The sequence below is a fragment of the Microtus oregoni genome, unplaced genomic scaffold (assembly GCF_018167655.1).
Source record: "Microtus oregoni isolate MIOR12 unplaced genomic scaffold, Mior012 000002F_ref0000024, whole genome shotgun sequence".
Lineage (NCBI taxonomy): Eukaryota > Metazoa > Chordata > Mammalia > Rodentia > Cricetidae > Microtus > Microtus oregoni.
Genome location: NW_024543061.1, coordinates 30,650,490 through 30,665,548, shown reverse-complemented (window position 1 = coordinate 30,665,548; position 15,059 = coordinate 30,650,490). Strand labels below are relative to the sequence as shown.

Genomic DNA, 15,059 nt, shown 5'->3' with positions numbered 1-15,059 from the left:
GGCAGGGCCTCCTGAGCCTGAGTGGCCTGCAGCTCTTTCCTTACTGCCCTGGCCCTGGCCTGTCCGTTCCGTGCATGTCTAAAGCTAGTGTGTCTACCCAGGCTGGAAAGAGTAATGGCAGGTGGGATAGGACTGGATCATGTCCCCAGCCTTACTTTGCCAGTGGTGGTCAGTGTGGCAAGAAGAAACTCCCTGGGTCCCTGTCCAGAGCACCCGACATGCTGGGTACAGAGCTGTCAGCCGGGAGTGAAGAGGGTAGGATTTTCCTGAGATGTGGAGGTGGGTGAAGCCCAGCGTGCAGGGAATAGAGTCCTGGTTATGGTCTTAGAGGCTTGAGGGGCATGGTCTGGAGCTCTCAGTCCCCTGCACACTGCACAGCCTTGTTTCCTGGCACCTGCCTCTGTTGGGGTGGTGAAGCTGGTGTTTCCTTCCCTTTCCATGGGTAGAGAGACTACCATGGAGAACTTCAGCACCCCACATGAGTCCTTTCACATGAGAGACAGCCTAGCCAAGTTTGGGCCTGTGCAGTGTGGGTCTAGCCTTGCCATGACTGCTGTGCCCGCAGTACATCAGTGTGAGCAGCTCTGGCACAGTCCTCAAGGACCTGACTCCCGCCCCTGCTCTGGCATATGACATGGGCACAGCAGTATAGGTTTGGGTTAGGGTTAGTGTCCTCTCCAGCTCCAGGGGCACTGGGCTGCTGTGGCCCCTTACCACCTTAGCCAGCTGCTCTTGCTTGTCCATTTACAGGCCTAGGAACAAGTTTGGGCAACTATGGGCCCAGCCCCAGCAGGTCTCCCAGGACCTCCTCCCTTACCCTGCTCTTCCGGGCCTGGTTTGACTTAAGCCTGTCTTAGTGGAGAGGCAGCTGAGCGGATGTGGGGGGTGGCCCAGGCTCTCAGGAATGTGACCCTCCCCCTCTCTCTCAGCCAGCAGTCTCTTGGCCCAGAGACACAAGGCCCCACCCTGGCTGGCCCCTCGCCCGGCTCCTGACAGAACTGGCCTACACAGGGTGCTGCTTTTGCCTGACCCTGCTGCCCCCAGGTCTGCCCTGTCCCCTCTCTATGGGGTACAGAGAAGGCCAGGCTCACTCCAGCCCCCTACCCTGTGGTAGAGTGGTAGACCAGATGGGTTAAAGGCTAGCCATGGGTGTTAGGCAGCATTAGCTGTATAGAAGGTAGAAGCAAACTGCAAGTCCTATGCCCAGGAGACTGTGCTTGGGCCCAGCTGAAGCAGGCAGACATGCCCCATGAGTCCCATCCTGAAAGCCCCCATGGGTCTCTCTGTTAATTAAATACATTTGTTTGGTAAAAGCAACTAAAAATACTTGCAGCACCAAGGCTGCAGGAGAGGAGCAGGCTAATTAGCGCCTGGCTTGTTTGGGATCTTAACTATATTTCCATGCCAGTGAGACGCCCTTCTTCCTAATACCTTCTTGCTGGGGTGTCCCTCACCCCAAGACACCAGGAATAGCCTTGGCCACCCTGTGTATGAGCCCCTGGTCTTGTTCCTCAGCTACACTGATCCTCAGGTTTCTGTGTGCCCCCTCACCTCACCTTCACAGACCTCAGGTGATCCATGAAAGAGTCCCAAAGTCCTGCAGCTTGGTGGTGGGCACTGTATCCCACATGTACCCTACCACTGAGTTTTGGTGTCTGGACTAATAGAGGAACCAAGACACCCACCTGCCCAGGTTGTCTTGTCCTATTTCTTTGTCCTTGGGCTGAGCTGGGTCAGTAACAGTGAGCTGGATCAGCCTTGGCTCAGTCTGACCAAACACTGGTTCTTGCAGGGCTCTGTGGGGAGGCGCTTGTTAGAGGGTGAGGTGGGTCTAAGAGTATTGTTGGCCTGCTTCACTGACCACCCTTACTACCACAGATACTGGTGGACCTCGCAAACCCCAGTGGCAGGCCAGCCCTGGCTTATGAGAGTGTGGTGGCTCAGGAGGGCAGCCCTATTCTGCGTGACCTCGTCCTCAGCCCCAACCGCCAGTACCTCTATGCTATGACGGAAAAGCAGGTGGGTGCCGCTAACTGCTCAGCCATAGGCTGTCAGGGTGGCTGGGTTGGGATCCCCAACCAGAGAACCCCATCATAAGGAAACTGAGGAATAGCTTGCCTGGTGTCATGAGGCTGCTTCTTCTCCGGAGGTTCCCTATTGGCTATAAACCCTGACATATCACTCAGCAGACAGATGAGTGATGGCTTGTTCTAGGAAGTGTGTATGTAAGGGCTTCATGCCATCTATGTAGCCTCGGACTCCCTAGGACCTGCTCAGGAAGGCCCTTGTCCTCTCCCTGTGACCTCTAACCATGGAAGTTGGTGCCTGAATGGCAGCACTGTCCAAGCACAGGTGCCATTGGAGGCTTGATCTGACTCGGACTCTAGCTGTCTATAATGAGTTACGGCTGTGTTCTTTGTGGGGCTATGGCCAACCTGGCCTGCCTAGTTTTTCAAGGCTGTGTTCTTATGCGCCCAGCCTTACCAGTGTGGTGCCTATTCCATGCACACTGGTGTCCCCATAACAGGCACTGGTTGGAAGGAGCAGGCAGGATGCCAGGCTTGCTGACTAGCTCTTGCTTCTCAGTAATTCTTCTGAGCATACTTGGTTCTGCCTCTGGAGTCTTGAGAGCTGGGGAGACCTAGAGTCTGTCTGCTCCTCTAAGCCCCGCTGGGACTGGCCCCACCCCTCTGAGCACTGCTGGGGCTGGCCCCAGTCTTCTTCCACTGACAACTCTCTCTCCCTCAGAAGCACAGACCAGGAAGGAGTCCAGACAGGTGGGAGGCAGAGTGGTCACAACTGTAGGCTCATCTGGCTATCTGTCCTGAATCTTAACTGAGGCAGGGTGACACAGCCTGACTTGAGTACACTGTGCTCCTACAGGGTGGGGACTGCAGGGACCTGCTGGGAGGCTGGGATGGGCCTAGCCAGGCCTCACACTATGATTCTTCTCCAGGTGACACGGGTACCTGTGGAAAGCTGTGTGCAGTATACTTCCTGTGAGCTGTGCCTGGGGTCTCGGGACCCCCACTGTGGCTGGTGTGTCCTGCACAGTGTGTGAGTCTGGGAGGTCTGGGTTGAAGGGGTGGGTGACATTTGGCCTGGTGGCCCTGGAAACCGTCTGTGTGTCTCTCAATAGTCATAGCTGCCCTGGAGCCACCTGAGGTCTCCTTTGACCCCATGACAAGTGATGGGAATGTCATAAGGTGGGGGCAGAGGAAGCCATGTCCTCAACCCAGGGACCCCTCTCTGGTGGCCCTGGGGACTCTGAACCTCTATGGGCCCAACCTGAGCACATTCTACCTACAGCTGCTCTAGGCAGGATGCCTGTGAGCGGGCAGATGAGCCCCAGCGGTTCGCCTCTGACCTGCTGCAGTGTGTGCAGTTGACTGTCCAGCCACGCAATGTGTCAGTCACCATGTCCCAGGTGCCGGTGAGTGTGGCTGCTGGAAGTGACTGGAAGGGAGCAGGGGGTAGAGCAAGTGGGGCAGTCAACCACTCACCTAGGCCTTCTGCCACCCGCCAGCTTGTGCTGCAGGCCTGGAATGTGCCTGACCTCTCAGCTGGTGTCAACTGCTCCTTTGAGGACTTCACAGAAACTGAGAGCATCCTGGAAGATGGCCGCATCCACTGCCGCTCACCCTCTGCCCGGGAAGTAGCACCTATCACACAGGGCCAAGGTGAGTGGATTCACTTCCTGCTCAGCAGTACAAACACAGGAGGAGAGGTCAGAGTGGAGGTGGGGACATTTGCTCTGTGTGTGATGAAACCCTGGTGGGGGTTCAAACACAGCACCTTTCTGCCTGCTGTGGTCCAGTTAGTCACTCAGTACCTGGCAAGTAAGTAGCCCAGTGAACCCACTTCGCCCAGCCTTCATGAGGAAGTTGTATTCTGACTCCTTGCTGGCCACCTGAGGAAGGGATATCAGCTTCCTGGGGCCTAGGCCAGAGGTGTAATGGGCTGGCTTCCATCTGGGCACTCTTCATGGGTGTCTGGCTCTGTGGTCTATGGCCCTGGTACCTTAGCCTTTGTATTTTGCAGGAGACCAGCGGGTTGTGAAGCTCTACCTCAAGTCCAAGGAGACGGGGAAGAAGTTCGCATCTGTGGACTTTGTCTTCTATAACTGCAGTGTTCATCAGTCGTGAGTGTCCCCAGACCGTGCCCTTGCTACAGTTCCATCCCTGTGGTCTTGTGGCAGATACTTTGCAGGCCTGCCCTCCTGTGGCTAACATCCAGTCAAGCAGTCAGGATAAGCGGTCCCCACAAAAGCAGCCTGCCAGTAGAAGAGCTGGCTGGGCAGGGCCTTGAGGGTAGCATGGAGGAAGGCTGTGGCTGTGGAGAGCTGTTTTAGAAACTTGGTCAAAGAGTGAGATGTGACCTATGAAAAGCCCCGCTGGTCACCAGAGTGGGGCCAGGACCTCTGAGGGAGACTATGATCTGGGCCATTGTGGAGCTCAGACATGGCAACTCAGTGCCAACTTGGCCTGGCTATAGCTGCTGCACACAGTAGGACAGCCAGGCATTGGCTTCCGCCTAGTCCTGGGACTTCTGGCTGTTAGATGGAATCAGCTCTGTTTGCTGCTTCCCACCTTGGCTGTGAGCACCTCACTTTGGGTACAAGGGAGTTGAGGGCAAACTATAGTCCATTCACTAGCCAGGGCACTGGTCAAGACAGGGTCCTTAGAAGGTCAGGGCAAGGGTGGGGATTTTAGAACTTGAACAGGTTTGACCTGGGAGGTGGGATTGGTTGGCTTTTCGGTCCTGCTTTTATTTTTGGCTTTCTCTTGTCCAGGAAGGGTAGATTGTCTTCAGAGCAGGAGACTGTTGTAGCCAGGCACCCTTGGAGTTGTTTGTCTTCAGGAGCAAGTCTGACCAGAACTGGTAGGGTGATCCTGGAGGGAAGGGAAAAGGTGTTTTCCAGAGGCCACAAGGCCATCTTTACAAACTCCCAGGATTATGAGATGCAGATTGAGCAGCACCTGTCCAGGTGGAGCTGATTTGGATAGGACAGGTGGAGGTAGACTGAGGCTCTGAGTAGCTGGGGGAACCACTTGCTACCCGAAGCCCATTGGAGTGGGCTTGCGGCATGTGCTTCTGTTGTCTTCGAAACACGTTCTGATTCTCAGTCATAAGGGCCAGTGGTCACTGCAGTGACCAGTGCTTAATGAAGAGGAAGAGAGTCAGAGTAGGCAAGACCTGTGCAGCAGGCAGAGGGTCTGGTTATCTTCTCTGCCAGGAACAGCCTTTGCAGAGGTGCTGGCACTCCAAAAAGTAACAGCACACCAGGACCCATGATGGAAATAAAAGCTACTGTGCCCCTAGACCTAACTGTCCATTCTCCCCCTGCAGCTGCCTGGCATGTGTCAACGGCTCCTTCCCCTGCCACTGGTGCAAATATCGTCATGTGTGCACCAACAATGCGGCCGACTGTGCCTTTCTGGAAGGCCGTGTCAACGTGTCTGAGGTAAGACTGGATAAGACTTCAGAAGTACCAGTGACCCTCAGGGTGTTACCCAACAATTCCCATAGGTGGCCAGGATACCTGTTGTACACTATGAGGTATGACCAAGGTGGGAACAACTTCCTAAATGTCATAGCCTGAGGGCAAACTGGGAACATTTGCTGGTGTCCTTGGGTGTCCTTTGTAATCCTTGGGAGACAGACTGGAGATTAAGAGCCCTGTAGAAGCCTGGGCTGGAGCAGCCTGACCAGCGGGTCTCGTGACAGTCCTCTTCCAGACAGCAAGGGAAGCTAACAGCAGAGCTGTGCGGGTTTCTTAAGCTCCACATGGTAATTGCTGCTGAATCTGACTGTATGCATGGCAGGCCACTCCTCCTGGAACCTGTGACACCTTGGGCATGCAGGCCTGCGTGGATGGGAAGCTGGGAAGGGGTTAGGGTCCATGTTGGTGTGGGGACAGGACTTGAAGCAGGACCCATTCATCTTACTATCATGGGGATGGGAAGGAAGAGGCCATGAATTCTCCCACTTGGGTCTGTGGGGGCTGCAGTCCAGCTGGACTGGTCCAGAAACCTTGGCTGGAGGTCATTATGTATGAGTGGGGCTCCATGAGCCTGCCCTCCTCTGGACTTTCCCCCTCCCCCTAGTTGCTGGCCTAACATTCTGCTAGGACAAGGTAGTAGTAGAAGGCAGGATTCTGAACCTAATGGGGATAGGGGCTGTGACGGTGAGTGAGAGCCAGGAACACAGTGGAGGGGTGGGGTGGGTTTTCTGGGAAGGTGGCATCCGGGGAACCGGATCACAGTATCCAGGGTAGGCAGCAGGAACCAAACCAGGGGCCTTGGGAGCTGGCCAGGGTTGGCCTGAGGCCGCTTCCAGAGAGGCCTGCGCAGTGCCCTGGAAAAAGCAAAGTGCTAGTAGAATGTGGGGGACCCTGTTGGTCCTGAGGCCAAGGTGGCCCAGGTTTCTTCTCTGGTGTTCCTCTGATCCTGCCCTGACTAGCCCATTACCTCCAGGAAGTTTTATTAAACAGAGGAAATGTCGTCCTGGGGTGGTAACCTGCTCAGGTCCTCAGCGAAACCATGTGTGCTGAGTAGGATGGGAAGCATAGACACCTGGTTTGTCTGCACAGGGCTGGGGTCAGGCAGGGCTCTTTTGGGGAATGGGTTGATCCCATGGGTGCTCACTCTTCTTTGCAGCTTTGTATGGATTATCAGGAGTGTTGTTTAACCACAGACTTAGCAAATGAAAGTCTTTGGAAACCCCGGAATAGACAGTAGCAAGCAGCAGCCCCCATCTCCCTGCCTCTGGCTCTGGGGGACTTCATGCAGGCTCACATATTCCTGTGACTTTCTAGCCCCAGGTGCTTTTCTGTATACCCAGATACTGGCCTGGAGATGGAGAGAGACCTGTAGGCACTCACCTGGCCGCCCTCGCTTCACTCAGGGCTTACTGAACAGCTAGTGAGATGGGCAGCCAGGATGGAGTGCTTGGCCCTAGAAGGAACCTCGCAGAGGCTTGGTCAGCAGAGTTCATGCTGACAGTCCCGGAGACCTGGGATGTCCTCTTAGGTCTCCGGGACCTAAGAGGACTGTAGGAGTGGAGAGGTGCAACTGGCCTTCCACAAGAAACCCATCATGTGACCTCCCCAGTGGCCTGGTGGGCCTCACTCTTGGCTTCTCTCCCTTGCCAGACCCTGGGATAACCTGAGTTCCCAATAGGGAAGCAGACTTGTTTGCATGAGGAAAACAGCTGTGGATCAGATGTCTAGGGACCTGACCTGAGTTCTTCTCTGGCTACTTCTGGGTTGATTCTCAAGTGAAGGCGGAATCAGGAGCCCATAGGCTCCACTACCCAGGTGTCTGCCAGTCTCTCCTTGAACTGCTGAGAAACAAGGAATTGGTGTAGACTTTTCAGGGCTGCTGGTCCCTGGCCCTGAACCAATAGATCCAAAGGGATCTATGACCTATCAGCAGGGCCTGAGGTACAAGTGGCTGGTAGGATTAATTCAGCTAGACTCTGTGTGCCCCCAGGGGGCCCCACTTAGCCTGGCCTGTGAGTTCTGGAATTCATAATTAGAAGATATGCTGCTGGGCTTGGAAAGAATACCGGAGTCTAGGTGGGGAGAAGTTACACCAGGGAGGCCTTCCGTCCTCGGTGTGGCAGGGGATTGATAGCTGGAAGGGATTGTTGGGATAATGGGCAGGCAGCAGCATCTGGCCAGGGTCCATGTCTGCTCTCTGCCTGCTGTACTCACACAGGGTATTTCAGGGGATAGTGAGCAATGCTGGACTCAACCTGGTGTGTTTTAGTAGGTGGATGGTAAACCCAGCTCAGCAGGGATGTTAGGGGCTCTAGGACAGGCTGAGCTAAGTTGGTTGTTCTCTCAGCTGGGTCCCATCACAGATCAAGTCTTGGGCTACAGTTAGCAGATGCGCCTCTGATGGTAGCAGCAGTGTTTATGTGGCCCTGCATACAGTGTCTCCACTAGGACTGCCACCTAAGTTGGGGCTAGTGCCCAATGGATGGATACAGGGGCATGCCACAGACTTGCTCAGTGAGCCTTTTCAGATCTTCTGGGGTCAAACTGTGAGAGGCTGGGTCAGAGCTCAGGCCCTAATGGGCCCTGCGGAGCAGATCCTGGGCCTATATCCACCTTGGGAGCCAAGGCAGCCCCCAGGGATCAGGCCTGTTTTCAGCATCCCTATTTAAAGCTGCTCCACGGGCTCCCACTGGGCACCTCCTCCTGAGGCTGCTGCCAGCCATGCTGCAAGCAAGCCAGGCGTTGCATCAGTTATTGTTGCTGAAACCCTGGCCCTGGGGGTGCCTGTTTTTCTGCAGGGCCCAGGCTATTTTTATATGCTCCCAGACCCCCAGCTGAGAGCCTGCTACCCCAGTACTCCATTCTTGGCTCCTGCTTTGGGTCTGTGCAGCTGTGGACCAGATGGGGTACCTGTGGCCCTAGAGTAGCGGGGTTTTAGGTTATGGCCAGGGTGAATAGGCTGACCTCTGTGAAGCTACAGCCTGGTGGGAGCAGGACCTAAAGACCACTGTCCCTGTGGTGCTCAGCTACAAAATGACACAAGGAGCCTGGGCTTTGTGAGCCACCACAGCCTGGAACACAGTGGAACTTTCACTTCTTGCTGGCCACCAGACCCAGCTCAGCCAGAGCTTTGCTATCCCCAGGATTGCCCACAGATCCTGCCTTCTACCCACATCTATGTGCCAGTGGGTGTGGTGAAGCCCATCACCCTGGCCGCACGGAACCTGCCACAGCCACAGTCAGGCCAGCGAGGGTACGAGTGCCTTTTCCACATCCCAGGCAGCCCGGCCCGCGTCACTGCACTGCGCTTCAACAGCTCCAGCCTGCAATGCCAGAACTCCTCGGTGAGGGAACAGCAGGCGGGTAGGCAAGGTGGGGGTGTGCCATGCTCTGGAGTGGGCCATTGCCCACCCAGTCCCAGACCTGGTTTGTTAGGGAAAATAGGCCAGAATGACGTATGAGGCCAGGTGTGCCTCGGGAAGTTCAGGGGATTCTGCTGGCTCCCTGGCCCACCACTGAGCCCTTGGGTGAGTATGAGTGGTGCAGGGAAGTGGGCTCATGGTGGCTCTGAGTTCCTTAGTGAAGTAGCCAGATACAATGACCACTAAGGAACGTGTCCACACCACAGCTATCTGAACATCAGCAGGTAGCCTTGCTGGGTGTCAGGGAAAAACCCTTGGTGGAAGACTCATACCTCACAGTGACATTCCCAAAGTTGTCATTGAGCTCAGCAAATCTGGTGTTTGACTGTGGTTCTCTATGGAACAAACCCTTCTGGTGCACCGGTTCAAACTTTCCTCACTGATTACTGAGGCCTCATTTTCCCCTCTGCCCAGGAAGCTTATAGTCAGGAGGGCAATGAATTTTTTGGAATAGGTTTTTTTTTAATTAATTAATTAATTTATTTTTTATTGAGAAAAGGAGAAAAAAAAACAAATTTCCTCCTCCTCCCAGCCTCCCATTTCCCTCCCCCTCCTCCCACCCTTCTCCTCCCACCCTTCTCCCCCTCCCTCTCCAGCCCAAAGAGCAGTCAGGGTTCCCTGCCCTGTGGTAAGTCCTAGGTCCTCCCCCCTCCGTCCATTTCTAGGAAGGTGAACATCCAAACTGGCTAGGCTCCCACAAAGCCAGAACATTACGTAGGTTCAAAACCCCGTGCCATTGTCCTTGGCTTCTCATCAGCCCTCATTGTTCGCCATGCTCAGAGAGTCCAGTTTTATCCCATGCTTTTTCAGTCACAGTCCAGCTGGCCTTGGTGAGCTCCCAATAGATCAGCTCCACTGTCTCAGTGGGTGGGTGCACCCCTCGTGGTCCCGACTTCTTTGCTCATGTTTTCCCTCCTTCTGCTCCTCATTGGGACCTTGGGAGCTCAGTCCAGTGCTCCAGTGTGGGTCTCTGTCTCTGTCTCCATCCATCACCAGATGAAGGTTCTATGATGATATGCAAGATATTTGTCAGTATTGCTATGGAATAGGTTTATGATCAGGTTGGCAAGGCATGTACACTGGATGATTGACAAGGCTTTAGTTGTCCCACACCCTGGTTCCAGCAGCCCTTAGCTGATAGAGGTCAAACAGGGCAGTGGTTGGTGTTAAATCGGCTGCCAGGGTAGCATGGGCCGCCGGTTAGTGGAAGCCCAGCAGGGAAGGCTGCACTCCCCCATTTCCCATGCTGTTGGTCACCTCCCTTCCTTCTCCTACTGGCTCCTCACATAACCTGTACCCCCCCAAACACCCTCTGACTCTTATCACCCCTTTTCTCTTGCTTCTGCTTCCTGTGTCTCTCCACCCTTCATCTTCGCTGTCCCCTTCTCTGTAGACCCCCATTTATCTTCCCTTCAGCAGTGTTTAAAGGGAAGAGAGAGTATCAGGGAATTTGATAGGATCCAATTAAATTCCTTCAGATAAAATAGTGATGAATTGCTGAGCCACCCCTCAGAGACGTCAAGCTGCCTGCCTCAGCCCGAACACAAGACAGAGCCGAGGTCATCAGCTGCAGAAAGTGGGAGGCAGCTAAGCTTAGGCCCAGCCCTTGAGGCTGTTACCCTAAGCGCAGGCCAACCTAGGTAGAGTGGGCGCAGCAATCTTTGCTCAGGACAGTGGTCTTTTGATCTATGCTCAGGCTGTGGGGTCCCAAATACCTCACACCTCAGAAGTCCTGTCCTGCCTAGTAGACAAAGACTGATGTTTACAGAGCTTTCCTGATGCTCTTGGGCCCAGCTAGCCCGCTTTCCCAGATGGCTGACTGAAGCTCTCAGCCAAGACTGCCCTGGTATTGGAAGTGGTGTCTGGGGCAACCTTGGAGGATAGGACTGGAGGCTGGTGATGGGTGTGGTTTCTTCATGGCTGCTGGAGATAGAGTTTGGTAGGAGGGAACAGGGCCATGGAGCCAGAAGAGAAGCCCTGTGTGAAGAGATGGGCAGAAGAGCTGTATGTGTTCTAGTTCATTTTACATGTAGGCAGGCCCATTCAGTAGTCAATTTCAGAGATGGTGAGGGCCCCCATAGGCGCCCTTGATCCTCTATGTGGCATAGAGGTAGTGACCCATTACCTCAAGCATGACCACTATGCCTGCTTCCAACAGTACTCCTATGAGGGGAATGATATCAGTGACCTGCCTGTGAACCTATCAGTTGTGTGGAATGGCAACTTTGTCATTGACAACCCCCAGAACATACAGGGTGAGTAGCAGGGCTGGTGGCCTGGGTGAATGGATGGCATATGGGTCCATGCTGACCAGCCTTCCTGTCACAGCCCACCTCTACAAGTGCCCAGCCCTGCGCCAGAGTTGTGGCCTCTGCCTCAAGGCAGACCCACGCTTTGAGTGTGGCTGGTGTGTAGCTGAGCGTCGCTGTTCCCTCCGTCACCACTGCCCAGCTGACTCACCAACCTCCTGGATGCATGCCCACCATGGCAGCAGCCGCTGCACAGACCCCAAGATTCTCAAGGTAGGATCTGGAAACCCGGTCCAATACCTGCCTAGCCCCACCCTTGTAAGCCCACCCACCACCTCCTCTCACCTGGCACGGTAGACCTTGCTGTGTCCGCCCCAGCCTCTACCTTCCTGCAGCTGTCCCCAGAGACAGGCCCTCGGCAGGGAGGGACAAGACTCACCATCACTGGCGAGAATCTGGGCCTGCGGTTCGAGGATGTGCGGCTAGGAGTGCATGTGGGCAAGGTGCTGTGCAGCCCTGTGGAGAGCGAGTACATCAGCGCAGAGCAGTAAGGCAGACTACAGTGGGTGGTGAGGGGCCTGGGTGGCCTGGGGAGCCATTCTTAAGTGCTGAGCCCCACCATGCCCACAGGATTGTCTGTGAGATCGGAGATGCCAGCACATTGCGGGCCCATGATGCCCTGGTGGAAGTGTGTGTGCGGGACTGTTCCCCCCACTACCGAGCCCTGTCCCCCAAGCGCTTCACCTTTGTGGTAAGCTCCACCCTGCTGCCCTCTACTTCTTGTTACCCCAGAAAGTGTCGAGGGGTGCTGCAGAAGTCGGCCTGGATTCATGTCTAGTATAGCTCCTGTTGCCCATACCTATACTGAGCCCAGCCACAAGGGAGTGGTTACCCTTGCCCCCTGGGCTGTCTGACTATCTGGGGACACAGAGTAAGGGACCCAGATGCTAGGGTATGCACCCAAGAGGGAATTCCCTCCAACAAATCATCTTCCTGCAGACACCAACCTTCTACCGCGTGAGCCCCTCCCGCGGGCCTCTGTCCGGAGGAACATGGATTGGCATTGAAGGAAGCCATCTGAATGCAGGCAGTGATGTGGCTGTGTCCATTGGTGGCCGGCCCTGCTCCTTCTCCTGGTACGGGGTGAGAGGAGTCAGGGGCCACAGAGCTTTCCTTCCTGGCTCTGCTGTCCCCTCCTGTTGCCTGGGTAACGGGTATGGAAAACCTGGTGGGGTGATCTCTATGGAAACCTAGAGGCAGAAAAGGTTGCCATGGAGATAGAGGGCCAGCCTCCAGAGTGGGAAGGGGTGTGGCCTGGCCTCAGTGGGTACTACTTACTGCCATGACCCTAGTCCCTCCTAAGGAGAAGGGAGACAACTCTCTTGCAAGCAAAATAAAAAGTATTTTTTAAAAGTTTAATAGAGAAAATAGACATCTTAACAAAAGCCTTGAGGCTTGAAGTGGATAATTTTAGATTAAAGATGATAATGGAACGGTCCTTTAAATATTTTCCTGTGGTAATTACCCGTTATCAGGCTAATCATTGGTGTTTGCAGCCTGGCGGCTGTGGGGCCTCCAGCCTGAGGTAATACAGCCAAGGGACAGGGCCTCAGAACAGGTATTGCCTTGCTGACTGTTAATGAAGGTGACCTGTGACCCCATTCCCCAGGACAACGTACTATTGCTAGGGGCAGGGCATTTTCCAGGTGTGTGTGTGCAGAGGGAAGGAGGGGCTGTTTTGTTCAAGGCCCTTGGTGGTGGTAGAACTCTGTGTACAGAGGTCTGAGAAGGCAGTGCTGGCAAGTGGAAAGGGTCAGGTGTATAGTTTAGTGTCTGACCTTCTGAGCAACAGCCTATCATCTGCAAGGTGTGTTTATCCCAAGCCTGGCAGGGTGGACTAAGATGGCTGACTGACGCTTTCGAGGCTTGGCCAGGGTCTCCTGAATAGCCAGCAGCAGGCAGGGTCCATTTCATCCATCTGCATTACAGGTTGTGTCATTAGGAAAATAGGGTGGAGTTCATGCCCGAGGGAGGTTCTAAAGCCAAGTATAGGTAAGACCCAAGATAGGGAGGCCAGCCAGGGTTCAGGGTAGGATTAGACACTGGTGGCCACTCTCGGGTCATAGCTGTCGTCCCAGTAGCCATCTGAGTGAGGCCCATGCCTTTCCCTGGGAGCCAGTGCTCAGCCACCATGAAGAACTGCTGGTGTGTTACATGCCGCTTCACCATGCCCTCACCCATCCTGACTCCATCCCAGGAGGAATTCTCGAGAGATCCGCTGCCTGACACCACCCGGACAGACCCCTGGCAGTGCCCCTATTGTCATCAACATCAACCGTGCCCAGCTCTCCAACCCTGAAGTGAAGTACAACTATACTGAAGACCCCACTATCCTGAGGATTGACCCCGAGTGGAGCATCAACAGGTGGGAGACCTGCTGCGGAGCCAGGAACCGGTCCCTGTTTCCCATTGCAGAGCTAGAAGCCCTTCTCTGTTCCTACTGTGGAGCTGGGAGCACCTCCCCATTCCCAGCTGTAGGTCAGGGAGTGCCTCTCCTAGGTGTTCCATGGTGGCTTGCTCTGGCAGCTTCCTAAGTCAGTGGTTAATCCTGGCAAGAAGTGCTCTGGCTGAGCTTTGAACCACCTGCTCCCACAGGAAGAGGCTGTGTCTCCTTTGTACTTTTAGGCCTAGGGCATTGTCTGATTCTTCACTCCTTCCTTTAGTGGTGGGACCCTCCTAACAGTCACAGGCACCAATCTGGCTACCGTCCGTGAACCTCGAATCCGGGCCAAGTACGGAGGTGTTGAGAGGGAGAATGTGAGTGAATGCCCCATGCCTCTGGTCCCCTACCTCACCCTGTCCATGTGGGTATTGCCTAGACCAGAACTACTGCTGCTAACACCCCTGCTTCTGCCTCCCCATGCCTACCTGTCTGTGCTGAGGCCTTGAGGACGAAGTGGTCAGCTAGGAGTGAGCCTTGGGCTCTGACATGTCAGGCCCTCAGCCATCAGAGAGTGGACATCTTGAACATGTGTTCCCTTGATGTCTAGAGCATCCTCACAGGGAGCCACTATTCCCAGGGTGGGCTGTCATCGGGTAGCTGGCCCACAATGGGAGGGCTGGCCTGAGGTCCTGGTGCCTATATGTCCCAGAGCTGCATGGTGTACAATGACACCACCATGGTGTGCCGGGCGCCGTCTATACACAACCCAACGCGCAGCCCACCAGAACTGGGAGAGCGGCCAGATGAGCTTGGCTTCATCATGGACAATGTACGCACGCTGCTGGTACTCAACAGCTCCACATTCCTCTACTACCCGGACCCTGTACTGGAGCCGCTCAGCCCTACTGGGCTCTTGGAGCTGAAGCCCAGCTCCCCACTCATCCTTAAGGTGGGTCTCAGCCACTGTGGCCTCCTGCTGCAGAAGCTGTGCTGAGATAGGCAGCTGGGGCCAGGGGCAGGCCCCAGGACTGCCTTCACTATACTCTGTTCCCTGCAGGGACGGAATCTCCTGCCACCTGCTCCTGGCAATTCCAGGCTCAACTACACGGTGCTCATCGGCTCCACACCCTGTATCCTCACCGTGTCTGAGACTCAGCTGCTGTGTGAAGCACCCAATCTCACAGGGCAGCACAAAGTCACGGTGTGTTCCCCATCTTGCCTTATGCAGAGAGCCAGAAAATCCCTGTCACAGCCTAGCTGTGGTCTCCTGGAACCAACCTCCTGACCTACTAACCCTGCCCCCACTAAAGCAATCCTACCTCTGAGCTCAAATGCAGGCCCCATTCAGCCCTCACCATCTTCACCAATGTGAGTCCCGCTCACTAATGTTCCACTACTGAGTGCTCGTGCACTAGCTACCTGGGCATGTTAGCCATTCAGGT

At 55.0% G+C, this 15,059-nt stretch overlaps 1 protein-coding gene across 1 annotated transcript in view; it reads left to right on the top strand.

The window, feature by feature from the left end:
• The window catches only part of Plxna1 (plexin A1), a 47,043-nt gene that overhangs the window by 16,584 nt on the left and 15,400 nt on the right, over positions 1-15,059 (top strand). Inside the window, exons 4-19 of the mRNA XM_041632658.1 lie at positions 1,879-2,019; positions 2,957-3,057; positions 3,310-3,433; positions 3,527-3,680; positions 4,042-4,141; positions 5,350-5,464; positions 8,647-8,847; positions 11,084-11,180; positions 11,254-11,447; positions 11,570-11,721; positions 11,805-11,925; positions 12,174-12,310; positions 13,432-13,599; positions 13,898-13,991; positions 14,327-14,566; positions 14,675-14,818. Of these exons, the coding sequence (XP_041488592.1) occupies positions 1,879-2,019; positions 2,957-3,057; positions 3,310-3,433; positions 3,527-3,680; positions 4,042-4,141; positions 5,350-5,464; positions 8,647-8,847; positions 11,084-11,180; positions 11,254-11,447; positions 11,570-11,721; positions 11,805-11,925; positions 12,174-12,310; positions 13,432-13,599; positions 13,898-13,991; positions 14,327-14,566; positions 14,675-14,818 (2,283 nt within the window). The remainder of the gene's footprint in view (positions 1-1,878; positions 2,020-2,956; positions 3,058-3,309; positions 3,434-3,526; positions 3,681-4,041; positions 4,142-5,349; positions 5,465-8,646; positions 8,848-11,083; positions 11,181-11,253; positions 11,448-11,569; positions 11,722-11,804; positions 11,926-12,173; positions 12,311-13,431; positions 13,600-13,897; positions 13,992-14,326; positions 14,567-14,674; positions 14,819-15,059) is intronic.